Source organism: Saccostrea echinata, unplaced genomic scaffold (genome assembly GCF_033153115.1).
Source record: "Saccostrea echinata isolate AGI-Se365-2 ecotype Australia unplaced genomic scaffold, CSIRO_AGI_Sech_v1 ptg000034l, whole genome shotgun sequence".
Classification (NCBI taxonomy): Eukaryota; Metazoa; Mollusca; class Bivalvia; order Ostreida; family Ostreidae; genus Saccostrea; species Saccostrea echinata.
In genome coordinates this window covers 390066-405150 of record NW_026889783.1, presented here as the reverse complement: position 1 = coordinate 405150, position 15085 = coordinate 390066, and the positions used below count along the sequence as shown (strand labels likewise).

Sequence of the window (15085 nt, the reverse complement as noted above, 5' to 3'; positions counted from 1 at the left end):
ATTCCAGAGAAAGTATAGTCATCGACTCAAACATTGAGAGTGCTAGTATCATTATTCTACCAATTATGGATCTTTTGAAATACACCACCATCCACTGAAGAGCTTACAAAGACTATTGACATGCAAACCAATACTGCGGAATCTCTCCTCTCAGCATTGTTAGAAAAGTCTTTGTTCGTGTAGTATCAAGACTCCAACGATTAACGATTAATGTGGAATCAGCGCGGTCAGATCAACAATCGACAGGGTGATCTCCCTCTGGCAGCCTCAGGAAAAATGCTGTGAACAGAAACGACATTTGTACCTTGCTTTTATTGACCTGATAAAGAATTCAAACTGATCATCAGAAGGGGTTCCTCGCTTCTATACAGGATTGGTTGTCCTCCGAAGCTCTTAAGTATGATCATGTCCTTTCAAAACGGCATAACTGGCACTTTCCAATATGATGGATCAAGCTAAAATCCCTTCCAAATCATAAATGGTGTTAAGCAAGGATGTGTGCTGGCACCAACAATCTTTGGCATCTTTATTTTGTTGCTGGTGCAAAACGTCTTCAAGAATGAAGATGGCATTTTTCTCCACACTAGGAGTGATGAGGACTTCTTAAATCTGGCGTCACTCAGAGCAAAGACAAAGATATACAGAGGAGGAAGCACTGCAGTGGCATATCACCTGCTTTGCTGATGCTTGTTATGAGTTTAGGCTCATTGCCGGCCTAATGTATAAGGTAAAGATACCGAACAGTGATTGATCTAAAAAAAAATCCATAAACAATACAAATATGTGAAGAGGGCATAAAACACGGACCCCTGAAAATTCCTGAGGTGGGATCAGGTGCCAAGGAGGAGTAAGCATCCCCTGATGACTGGTCACACCCGCCGTAAGCCCTGTGTATTAATCAGGTAGACGAAACTATCCGTAGTCAATTCAGTACAAAAACAAAATCCTAACAATTGGTATGAAACAAGTCAGCCAAAATACGATCCAATGATATGTTATATTTGTTAACAAGGTCATTATAACGACTATAAAATTTACGAAATGCTTACTTTAAACGAGGCTGTTGAAATCCCTGTATCATCAACATATCAGTAAGTAACCCGTCTCGCTTCAAGATTTGATCGTACTCAGAGCAAGCTCTTGGGTAGCGATTAGGTTGGGAGACATAAACACCATAGGCAGATGCTAGTGGAATATTGCTACATAAAAAGGAAAGTTGACGATGGAAAAGCTAAAGTCATCTCGTTTGTCATACAATTTAGTTGTTAATTGGCCTTTATCGTCTATAGTCAGTGAAACATTTAAACCATCTACATATGAAAGAAATGTGGCAGACTCTGTGGTTGTTTTCAAGTTCACTGGGATACCGGGTGTATCGAGTCGACATACGAATGAGAAATAACTATTGTTAATTGATAAAACATCGTCGATATATCTGAATGTCGAATTGAAGGCCACAGCTAAAGTTTTCAGTTGGTAACAACATTGTCTTTGTTTGTAAGGCTCACTATTTGAATTGTATATTAGAGGAACTAGGATTTAATTCTACGGGCGGAAATCCAACTTACATCCATACCTCCCTTTCTAAGGAGGAAATTCTTCAAAATCATATAACCGTTTTAGATACTTTCAATATTCCCAACAATCAAATGAATTTGAATTACCATACCTTTACTGGATTCCTAAACTTCATAAAAATCCTTACAAACAAAGATACATAGCGGGTTCAAGTAAATGTTCTACCAAGCCCCTTTCTTTACTCCTCACTAAAATATTTACTGTAATGAAGGAGAAACTTCAGGAGTACTGTACAACAGTATATTCGAGTAGTGGTGTAAATCAGATGTGGATACTTAAAAACTCCAAAGAACTTTTGGAAAATTTGAAATCACAAAATTTTACTAAAATCAATAGCATCAAAACGTACGACTTTTCAACACTTTATACAACCATATTCCACGATAAATTGAAGTCCAGGCTTTTTGACATCATAGACAGCTGCTTTTTCAATAAAAATGGAAATCGTAAATATACTTACCTTGTCATTGGTCATTTACAGAATTATTTTGTTAAAAAGCACTCTGGTTGTACACACAAGTACTCTGGAGTTGACATTAAAAAGATGCTTGAGTTTCTAATTGACAATATCTATGTGGTTTTTGGAGACCAGGTCTTCCAACAATCTATTGGAATTCCCATCTGTACCAATTCCGCCCCGATATAAGCAGACCTATTTTTGTATTCATATGAAGCAGAATTTGTTCAAAATCTTTTACGTGAAAAGAAGAAAACACTTGCTGTGACCTTCAACTCGACATTTAGATATATCGACGACGTAATGTCAATTAAAAATGGTTATTTCCATTTTTATGTCGACACGATATATCCCGGTGAGCTTGAGGTAAAGATACCACAGAGTCTGACACATCTGTTTCATATTTGGATGTTTTATTAGAAAAAGACGTTAATGGTAATCTAACAACAAAGCTTTATGATAAACGTGATGACTTTAACTTTTCAATCGTCAACTTCCCTTACTTATGCAGCAATATACCCTTATCACCTGCATACGGGGTTTATATCTCTCAGTTGATTTGATACGCAAGAGCATGCTCTACGTATGAATAATTTCTAAAACGAGTTAAGTTATTGACAAACAGGTTGATGAAACAAGAATATCAACATTCTCGTTTAAATTCATCATTTCGTAAGTTCTATGGTCGATACAATGACCTTGTCAGCAAATACAATCTATCATTAAGTCAAAGTCATGACAGGGAGCACGTGGCGGGTATGACCGGTCGGCAGGGGATGCTCACTCCTCCATGGAACCTGATCCCACCTCTGAATTTTTAGAGGTCTGTGTTCCCTCTGCTCCAAAATTTGTATTGTTTTATGGACTTTTGAGCTTGAATACTGTTTGTTATCTCCATATAAGCAAAGTCATAATTATTTAGATTTAGAAAGAAACATTCTCAGATAGTGTAGATTCAAATCACAGGTACTTGTGGACAGGACCCCCCCCCCCCCCCCAACCTCCAATATGCCCCACAGGTCAAAAAATATTTTTATGTATTTTTTTCATAAATTATTCTTCTAGTACACATTTACCTAATACATGTCACCGAAATGTGTCACCCGAATTACTACGCTACTTGGTATCAATGATAACATCCTTTAAAGGGAATATTGACGACTACCCTAGCTCATCTCGAAAATCTTAAGCAGAATTTAATTCTAAAGAATCAATTTCGACTTCTTTATCAAAATTTTCCCGAACTTTTTCGTAGACCTCTGACTTTTCCCTTAGTTCTATAACACTCGGAACTCGAGAGTTACACGCTAGGTGTCGTTTTTGCATCACTTCCGTAATTTCTACTCTGACATTTCCAAATCTTGTAGCATTTTTCACGTTTGACGATGAATACTCGGATTATTATGGGATGCCTGGGCAATTAAATAGCACGATTAAAGACAAAAATATCTACCGAAACAAGATATCATGACACATTTCGGTGACATGTATTAGGTAAATGATATTTCGGGCCTGATATCCAAGAGGGGTCCAGTGTAAACAAATGGAAGTGACTTACCTTCTCTATTTTATAATACCGTGGGTATGATTTTTTAGTAAAACGTTAATTCTGCGTTATTTTTTTGATTTTTCTTATGGAATACATTGTAAATGTGTACTAGAAGAATAATTTATGAAAAAAATACATAAAAATATTTTTTTGGTTTGTGGGGCATATTGGAGGGGGGGGGGGGGGGTCCTGTCCACAAGTACCTGTGATTCAAATTTGTTCAATTCATGGCCGCTAAGGGTAAAGTGGGTGCACAATATGTGATCAAAGTTTTACAGAGGAATATGTAGGGAAAAATCTGCTGATGAGGAACAGGGCCATAGTAAATCGGGTGAGCGATATGGCCCATTGACCTCTTTAATGGTTCATGTCAAATTACAGGCCTTTCTAATGAACGTCTTTCGGTGAAAATTTGCATATACGTTTTCTCATGTGACATGCTGACCCTGTCCTACCTTCACCATAGAGGTCATGACTTAAACAACCTTCATGAAGATGCTGTTGCATTAAGAAGGCTTAAAGCAACCCTGTCGATTTTGTAGAGATTTTAGAGATCTTTCCCTGTCTACTCCTAAGTGTCACTCAATCAGTCAATGTGGCCATCTCTAATTCCGGGTGTCATTATTTGATCAAATAGGCTGCACGTGATCTAGGACGCTTGCATATCAGTATGACTAATCGTGGAACTGTAGTTTTTTAGAATATGTAAAAAGTACGTTATTTATTCCATTATAACAATTTGACCACCTATTATAGTGCCCAATAGGTCAAGACCTATACAGTAGGCTATTTTACATCTGACTCGAGGTCCATGTAAGATTGTTTATTTACTTTGGTTACGCCATGAGGGATATGTCATTTATGTAAACTATGAATGGGGAATTTGCTGGTATAATTTGCCGACGTGAAAAAGTTTTGATGTTTGGCTTTGATGCTGGCGGAAAAACTAGCATTCTTTACCATTACCATCTCGGAGAAGTTGTCACAACAATTCCTACTGTAGGATTTATTGTGAACACATTGAAATTCAAGAATCTGGACGTGACAGTATGGGATGTAGGCACTCGGGATAAAATAAGGCCGCTCCGGAGGCATTACTACCCGAACACAAATGCTTTTGTGCTTGTTGTAGACAGTGGCGACAGAGATAAAATTACAGAGGCGAAAGAGGAACTCCATAGACTTCTGCCTGGAGATGAACTGAGTGATGTTCCCATTGCTCTCGCTCTGAATAAGAGAGATCTCCCCAACTGTATGAGGAAAGAAGAGATAATGGAAAAATTGGAGATTAAGAAAATCCAAAAAGATATGCCTTGTGAAGCTTTTCTAACGACAGTCAGACCAACAGACGAGATGGAAAAGGAATTCGATAAATTAATACAATGGGTTTTCGAGGAAACAGCCAAACAACAAAATGGACCTGCATTAAGAAATCCAAAAGTAGATCGTTTTCCTGCCTACATATGGCAACCAATAATGAAAATGAAAAGCTTTATGTTCGATTGATGACAGTAGTCAAAAACATTTTCTGGAATGAATGGCCTTGCCTTGAAGATGTGCAGTAGATCATTTTATCTTGGGGGCTATTGAGGGTCGAAAAAGAACTCCTTTTACGTTTTTCCCAGTAGACAAGTCATCTTTTGGAATATGATCGGAAGTTTCCTGTAGATGTACAATAAGGTTTAGAAATATATTTCAATTGGGAGGCTAGAGGAGACCGAAAATTGACGTTTTTCTATAAAAACCATGTTGGACCAGAACTTCTTTTACATTTTAGGCAATAGCCAATTCATCTTTTGGAATATAATTGGTGGGGTCTTATAGATGTGCAATAAGGCATCAGACTTTTCTTTTCACCTGGGAGACCAATTAGATTGATTGATTGTATATTGTTTTACGTCCCATTCGAGAATTTTTCACTCATATAGAGACGTCACCATATACCGGTGAAGGGCTTCAAATTTTGACCTTTACTCGGCACTCAGGGCCATTGAGCAGTGAGGGATCTTTATCGTGCCAACGCCTGCCGTGACACGGGGCCTCGGTTTTTAAGGTCTCATCCGAAGGACCCGCAACTTTCACTTCAAAGTGCCGAGCGCATGGCGAAGGAACAGTTGCTACCTATTTTTTATCGACTTAGGGGGAGACCAATTAGAAGGCGAAAACAACGTTTTAAACCAAAATCATGTTCCCAGCAACCTCTTCATATAGATATGCAAGAAGGTTTTTGGAATTTCCATTTTCATCAGTGAGGCCAATTCGGGGCAAAAATTTAACATGTAACTATAAAAAAACTGTTGTTGTTTCTAGCTTCTCCGGTTACTCAGGTACGAAAAAGGGTACATTTATCCTCACTATTTACTGTTTTGTGACAGCATCTTGTTATTTGTTATTAATCTGTGTTTAAATAAATTTGACCCGATATTTCTATTAAAATGTCCTTAAGCTTAATAGCAAGAAAATTTTATAAAACGTGATGGAAGGAATTCAGAACATTGATCCAAATTATTCTATTGTGCAACCTTAGATTATCAATAAACCTGAGAAAATATTACGTGTTTAGTTGTCGTAGCCACTGATATTCAATTATATTACACTGTGGGACATGAAGACCGGTCCTCGGATGAGATCGTATAAACCACGCAAATCTGATGCACCAGATGCGCATTTCGACAAATGATGTTTCTTCAGTAACGTTGGAAATTCCGAAAAATTTAAATAACAAAACTTTGAAGAGCTGAAAAGGGGGGGGGGGTGCCAAAGACTGTAGCAAAATACGTCGAAGGATCAGAGCTATGCAAGAGGCAGATGAACCTTAATTTTGAAATAAATTTCTAAATTTTACCACAGCAATTAAATATATATCCGTATTTTCAAGCTAGTACCGAAGTACTTAGCTCCTGGGCTGTAGAGACCCTCGGGGACTAACAGTCCACAAGCCCTCGACCATGTGTTATCAATATGTGGAGATAACAAACAGTATTCGAGCTTAAAAGTCCATTAAACATTACAAAAGAAGAGCAGAGCAAACCTGGACCTCTAAAACATCAGAGGTGGGATCAGGTGCCATGGAGGAGTGAGCATCCCCTGCCGACCGGTCACACCCGCCGTGTGCTCCTTGTCATGATCGGGTAATAACAAAAAAAATTCGTCGACAATTCAGTGAGTAAATAATGGCCTAACAATTGGAATGAAAAAAGTCAGTCAGCATTTGACTTAATAATAGATTGTATTTGCTGACAAGGTCATTGTATCGACCATAGAACTTTCAAAATGATGACTTTAAACGAGACTGCTGATGTTCTTGTTTCATCAGCTTGTTTGTCAATAAGTTATCTCGTTTTAGAAATTGTTCATACGTAGAGCATGCTCTTGCGTATCAAATCAACTGAGAGATATAAACCCCGTATGCAGGTGATAAGGGTATATTGCTGCATAAGTAAGGGAAGCTGACGATTGAAAAGTTAAAGTCATCACGTTTATCATAAAGCTTTGTTGTTAGATTACCATTAACGTCTTTTTCTAATAAAACATCCAAATAAGAAACAGATGTGTCAGTCTCTGTGGTATCTTTACCTCAAGCTCACCGGGATATATCGTGTCGACATAAAAATGGAAATAACCATTGTTAATTGACAATGCGTCGTCGATGTATCTAAATGTCGAGTTGAAGGTCACAGCAAGTGTTTTCTTCTTTTCACGTAAAAGATTTTGAACAAATTCTGCTTCATATGAATACAAAAATAGGTCTGCTAATATCGGGGCCCAATTGGTACCCATGGGAATTCCAATAGATTGTTGGAAGACCTGGTCTCCAAAAACCACATAGATATTGTCAATCAGAAACTCGAGCATCTTTTAATGTCAACTTCAGAGTACTTGTGTGTACAATCAGATTGTTTAGCAAACCAATCAGATTTGTTAATTACACAGTAAAAATGCACTGTGATTGAATAACTTGTCATTTGTCAACATACTTCACAAGCCCCAATTGAATAATGATTGCATCGAATATACCCAGTATAGCGGGATTTTTTTTTAGCGGGGTGCTAACTATGGCTTATTTTAGCAGTGTAGCAGTAACCCGCTTAAATTTTAAAGGTGCTTAGACACAGATTTGAACTTAATATTTTCTCAAATTTTCTGTATAATATCACGACTTATATATTGCAATAGCATTTCACACGAAAATATAATTAAAAACTTATTTTATCTGGAAATTATTGGAACTACGAATTCCGGGACGCGTTTGATTAACACATCTTTGCACTTGCACAAATTTCGAATTTATCCTTAATATTTAAGAAAAGAAGCGATTTTGTTATGTATTAATGAAAAATATTACATCTATAATCCAGAAAATTCATAATAGAAATGTTTGAAAGCAAAACCAACTCACAAGTATTGTCAGTCCGTACTCTGTGATGTGTACAGAATTTAACAAATTGAACACACCCGTGAAACGTAAACTGTTTTTGTAAACAGGACACGAGCTCTGTTGTTGTTAATGTTTACGATTCACCGGGTGTGTTCAATTGTTAAACTCTGCACGCACCACTGAGCACGGACCTACAATACTGTGAGTGGGTTTTGCTTTCGAACATTTCTACTCTGAATTTTCTGGGTCATACTTTAAATATTTTTTATTAATACACAACAAAATTGCCATTTTTCTTAAGTATTAAGAATAAAATTAAAATATGTGAAAACGCAAGGATGTGTCAATCCAAAGCGTCCAGAAATTTGAAGTTTTAATAACTTCGAAATGAAATAAGATTTTTATTCCATTTTAGTATGAAATGCTATAGCAATATATAAGTCATGAAATTATACAGAAAATTTGAGAAAATATTAACTTCAAATCTGTGTCCAAGCACCTTTGATATCCCTTTTGAGTCAGGACTCCCGGGATGGGGCCACTTTAGGCGATCAAAGTTTTACATCGGAATACATAGGAAAAATCTTTATAAAATTCTTCTTCTCAAGAACAGTAATTCATGATGTCATATTTGTATGGAAGCATCCTCAGGTAGTGTAGATTAAGTTTTGTTCAAATCATGAACCCCGGGGGTAGAGTGTGGCCAATATGGGCCATTAAAATTTTACATAGGACTTCATAGGAAAAATCTTTAAAATATTTTTTTTCAAGAACGGTAAAGTCATGATCATATTTGTATGAAAGCATCCTCAGGTAAATTTAAATTCAAGTTTGTTCAAATCTTGATCCCTAGGGGTAGGGTGGGACCATGATGGGCAATCGAATTTTAAATAGGAATATATAGGAAAATATTTTCTTCTAAGATCAGCAAAGACATGTTTAGTCATATTTATATGGAAACATCCTCAGATTCAAGTTTGTTCTAATCATGACTCCTTGGGGCTGGGGGTAGGATGGGGCTACAATATATAATCTTAATTTTACATACGGATATGTAGGGGAAAAGTCTGATGAAGAACGGACGAGCCATAGTTACTCAGGTGAGCATTGTAACCTTTTGGACTCTTATTTTTTGCTTGTCAGATTTTTTTTTGTATGGAGGTTTCCCCCTCCACTTTTAAAACCGTTGCTAAGGGCCTTTATATAAGGAAGCCCATTTAGGACCTATCAAAAATATTTTTTAAATCGATGTGACGAATTGTCAAATTTGCTAAAACGACTGTGGCCCCACCCTATCCCAGGAGGCAAAAATTTGAATAATTTCCCAGCAGGCACACAACATTGAAAAAAACTTTGAATCAACGTTGATTATATATGTTGATTCAACGTTTAGTTTATATAAGATTTTGAAAATTGTGTTCAACGTTGAAATCTCAACGTTGATTCAATGTTGAAAATCAATGTTGATTAGACATTGAATAAAAGTTAATTCAACGTTGTTTTTTTTTCGGGAGGGGGGGGGGTTGGTGATTACTTATTTAAAATTTTAATTTTTTATTAACTATGATGCCTTCATAACTATATGAAGGAAAACATATATAAATCTATATTGTAAACATTTTATTAACTTCCTATCAATAGATCAGTTACAATTATAAATTTCACAAAAATACATTTTATAAATTACATGTAATCAGTACAAAACCCAAACATTTTACAAACGTTTTCTATTTTCACCCGTGGTCAAGAAATAGTCCAATACATGAAAACATTCCAAGATAAGATGTAAATCTTATACGGTAACCATTTTGATGCACCAGATGCGCATTTCGACAAATTACGTCTCTTCAGTGATGCTCATACCAAAATGTCGGAAATCCGAAATCTGATAAATATTTCTTTTAAAAAATATATTTTTAATTAAATCTTGGTGTTAGAGTCCTGAGGGTGGTGTTGGTCTTCGTGGGTGGTGTTGGACGCCTGGGGTGCTGTTGATCTCCTGATTAGTGTTCTCTCCTGGATTATGTTGGTCTTCTGAGTTGACAGAGTCTTGCAGCGTTTTAGTTGATTACCCCTACAATGTACAATTTAATATAATAAATATTTGTATAATGAAATATGTTAAAATTGTGTTCAATCTCATAATCTTTTTATTCCAAAATTATCTTTCAGTGAAAATTGACGAAAACTTTAATGAAGCTCTATACACTAATAAAAAGTGCTTTTTGGAAAAATATATCATATAAAGGTGTGTATATTGAGTCTGTTTAGTTCATGTTCATCATAGGGTACCTGCCTTATTTCCGCAGGAAAAATGTTCAAAGACAATGGACTACTCGTGAGCAGAAATCACCGTTGTTTACTTATATTGGGAAAATCAATGGAAAAATGAATTCCAATTACTTATTCTCGGTCTAATATAATGCTAGGAATATTCTGATCTATTACAAATTGTGTAATTAACTGTAAATAACTGGGTTTTTTTCTATCTTACTTCTAAGGGCAGATCACTCTAACTGCATAAAACTACCCTATAAGTAGAACTCTTTAGTGCGCAGTGTTTAGAGCTTCCTTAATAAACAAGTAATATCTTGCGCTTTTTTCCAAATTATGAATAATCAATCCAAAGACAAATATAATTATTAAAAACGAATTATTAAATAAATACATATATGCAAAAATTAGTTAATTTCTTGGCATTGCAAATGATATTTATTAATAAAACTTTAAAATGCAAATTTTTAAAGTGTAATGAGAATGGTTAATGCACTGTACCATTTAATTTCCATGTGTTAACATTCATCAGCTGCTTAATTTGCTGGAGGCTGTGAGGTGCTGGAATGTCCTTCATTAACAAGGTACATCTATATCATTGTTTGGCCGTGAGATTAAATCTATCTCTTCCATTTCTTAAAAAGCCATGCCTACTGTTCACAAAACACAAAATAAAATGAAGTAAATTGAAAGTGTAACAGGAAAGTAAAGAAAAAAATTGTTAAAAGTTTGTGTTCCATCAAAGCAAAAGACTTACACATGAATTTCTCAACCCAAACTTGTGCAGCAGTTCAATATTTCATAAAACACCTGGGCGTAGGAACCGGGGAGGGGGGGGGGGGGATATGTAGATTACTATAGTAAACACAGATACTATTTGCCTTGTTCCCCCTCAATAAAAATCTCTGATGACATTTTTTTTTTTTTTTTTTTTTTGCTTGTCAAGGAATTTTGGTAGTTGATGACCTTTTTTTTTTGCTTGTCAGGAAATTTTTGGTAGAGCCCCCTCAACTGTCGACTGAAAATGTATGGCTGTGCCCCCCAAACTAAATTTGCTTCCTACGGGCCTGAAAAATTATTTACAAGAAAAACTCAAATCCAAGACATGAAAAAAAATCATTAAAAGAGGAAATTACTTTTAAAATAATTATTTACTCATCAAATAAAAAAAGGGGAAAGGGATATACTGGAAAACAAACGGGGAATTCCTGACTGCACCCCCCCCCCCCCAGTAAAGCTATACAAAGACAGGTCCATAAGAATCTGAAAATAAAAAAATCAGGGTTCCTTAAGATGTTACAGACGTGAGAATGGGATGTAAACGGGACTCGGTGTGCCGTGAAAACTGCCCGAAAGCTTTCGGTGGAGATGGTTGACTTCCCCTTTCAACACTGTTCAACATGTTCAAGTGGCCACCCCCCCCTTTTTTTTACAGAATCTTTGATCCGTTTATGCTATATATCCTAACACTTAACATACACAATATGTAATACTCTCAAACTATGAAGATCAATTAACCAAACTATACAATGGAATAGTTTTCAATATGGTCTTCATGCATTCTTTAAAAAAAAATATTGAACTGAAATTGGCGTCAGTTGGAATTCGAAAACATCCATAATCACGAGCAATTAAGATAGATGCCAAATCGAGTTATATTTTTAAAATCTCAAAACAGCTGTATATATTAAATCTTAAAATTATCAAAACTTACCAGTAACTGTTATCCTGTCTTTTTGAATATTTTCCGGATGTCCTATTGCGCATGCTCTTAATTCGTACATTGGCAAATTCGTACTGAATTCATATTAATCACTGAATTTGTAAAATACATATATTTACCATTCTTGTTTGTTGTAATGGTTATTAATGATATACGGTAGTGCGACTTTGTTAAGTCCGACCTCGTTATGGTCCGACAATGTTATAGTCCGACATTATTATAGTCCGAATTACTTATCAGAGAAAAATAGGATTCCCGCTCAGGTGGCAGAGGATAGTTTTTTTTAATGCCAAACATGTGCCGAGGGGGTACACATATACATGCGATCCATAACAACATGTACATGGGGACAGTTTTCCAGGGGCTAATTAATTACACTTCATATGCCCATGGCTCACAAATTATGTCAACAAATTACATGTAATCTGCCTATTAGAGTGCACGTGTACCAAAAATGCACCTGGGGACTCCCCAAATTTTGGCTTGTTTTTCCAAGATTTGGGCCTCATTCACACCCATACAACCCACCCCCAGGCCCGAGCGAGCAGGATAAAACACCCAGTAGTCTGTAAATCAATGCAAGCCCTAATAAAAATTCACCAATTGATATGGGGCCATTCACCTTCCCTCTGAGATACACACCTTCTTCTAAGGCCTACTGCTTTTCAGCTGAATTTCCTCTGCAACTGACCACGTGTCTTAGTTTCACATTTACAACTCTGTATATGATGAGCATCATAGTGACACCTACATGTTGCACATCATTTTTTTCAGCAAGCACTCTGCTACACTGCAAATGTGTCCCATAATTATTCTAATCATTTTTCTACATAAAATATCACATCAAACAGGGGACATCTCAATTTTTTAAGAAATTTGACCGGGTCTTTAGTACGAAACTATCCCCTGCCACCTTTAACTTTCAAAGTTTGCTTTTCAATTAAAATAGCTTTCCATATTTAGAAAGTGCAATCAATTTTGAGTACAAATATACTAAATATGTCCCATTTCAATGAAAAATAAAAAAGTTAGAGGCAAATAAGTGACCCCACCAATTGTCGGTCAACCACCTTAACCCCATATTCTTTGTGTTACTTCAAAAATGACCAACTCCTACAATCCAAAAGAAACTATTTCTTATCAAAACAGTGTTTAATGGTAACTTTGATCAATTTTAAATGCAGCTACATATAAAAAATTCAATAAGAATTGCATGCCTTGATGAAATGTACTCACATGTAACACATACTCTCCTATTTTTGATGTTTTGAGAAATCCCATTTTACCTCTTAATTGCTTGAATTTATACATCTATAGCTTGTTTGCAAAAAGAAAACCTAATCTATTTTTCAGGATATTTATTATAATATACAAAAACCCCTCTTGCATCAAAGGTTCAAGAAGAAATGTCCTGGAAATTGCAGTTATCTACCCTACCCCTCCAACCATTACCTGATTCTATTGAAAATATACTGTGGAAATCTGATTTTCCTGACTGTCCTTCCCTTAGCAAAAACAAATGCTATATTTGCATTGATTTTTGATTTTATTTGTCTTGAAAATACATTGAACATTGGTTATGCATTTATTTTTGATTGAATCCAATTCAAAAATCTTCAGACCATTGATTTTGGAATGATTGAAATTTGATTTTTTAAATAAATGTTGTTTCAATGCATTTATTTTGCATTTATTTTGAATTTATATGATGTCATACCAATAACAAATTACACATGAATTGATCTCTTTGGTAAATCCATGATTGAATTTGTATTTATTTTCTGAAGCATTGATTCAGAAATAAATGGTAGCTTTATCAGCTGTGTATATTGCTGGTTATATTAGTGCTGACCAGCTGTAAATATATCCAGGGAGAGGCTGATAAAAATCACGTGATTACTCTACGTCACTTTATCAGCCATTTCAAATTCTGCTGGCGCTGCATCCAGACAAGCTAGAAGCCATGATGTACTTTGATGGAAATGATCAACATTTTGTTGTGTTCTTCCCTGTGGACTAAACTATTCAAATTATGGCAAAAAGTTGTGTAGAATCTAAGAATGATGAAGACAGCTAGTGTTGTTTTGTGACAGACAAGTGATATTGAAGGTGATGAAAAGATGGTGCTGTTGAATTAAGTAGATGCCATACAAATAATGGATACATTACATGGAAGTTAGTAATTCATTTACTTGAATTTATAACTGTACTGGTGAATTTTTAAGATAAGTATTCAAAATTTTGGTAAAGATACATGTGATGGATTATTAGTTATAATGTTTGCATTGAGCATGATGCTGGATATTGTTTGTTACCATATGTATTTATTCTATGTTACTTCTCAAGTTTCATAACATCACTTAAATGTTTTAATATGTATTACTTTAACATTTTTCTGTGATGTCACAATAATGCTAAGTGACATCAAATAAATGCTTCATACTGTATTTCATTTGTTTTGCATTGATTTTGCATTTTTCCGTGATGTCAGATTAATCCTTCATCTCATTTACATATTTCGCAAAAATCCAGCCATTTTCAATCAAAAGTCAATGCAAAATAAATCAAAATCCAATGTTCAATGCTATTTCAATGCTTTTTTCCCATACAATTTAGCAAGGAGGCACAGTTGATTTCTTTGCAAATCAAAAAACAATGAAAATCCAATGCTCAGAAAACAACTACAAAATAAATCAAAATTCAATCAATTTGATTTTGCTAAGGGTTTTTCTGAGTATATTTCATTCGATTTCAACATATCTGAATGATCAAATACATGCATTTGATTCCCCTGAATATTTAAAGTGATCATCCTGTCCTTACTTGGCATTTGTGAGTAAATTTCAGGTGCTTAGTAGAATCCAATAATTACATGAAAATTTACATATTTTTGATATTTTGTTCATTAAATATGCAAAAAGACCATCTGTTTTGTTATAATTTAAAGAAAAATATATAATCTATATGAAAATAATGAAAAGTTGAAGTTCTATCACATTATAGAAGACAAATGAGGGGGAAAATGAAGGGGAGGGGGGTATTTTTTATGTAATCATCAATAGTAAAATGTGTCTAATTTGAAAAAAAATTAAAGCACAATAATTCTTTGAATAAATGTGGTTCTGT

General features: G+C 35.2%; 1 protein-coding gene across 1 annotated transcript; it reads left to right on the top strand.

The window, feature by feature from the left end:
• Positions 1-4499: 4499 nt before the first annotated feature.
• On the top strand, positions 4500-5090 carry LOC133199672 (uncharacterized). Its single transcript, XM_061335546.1, has one exon. The coding sequence runs from the start codon at positions 4503-4505 to the stop codon at positions 5088-5090; it is 588 nt and encodes a 195-aa protein (XP_061191530.1). The 5' UTR covers positions 4500-4502.
• Positions 5091-15085: the final 9995 nt, after the last annotated feature.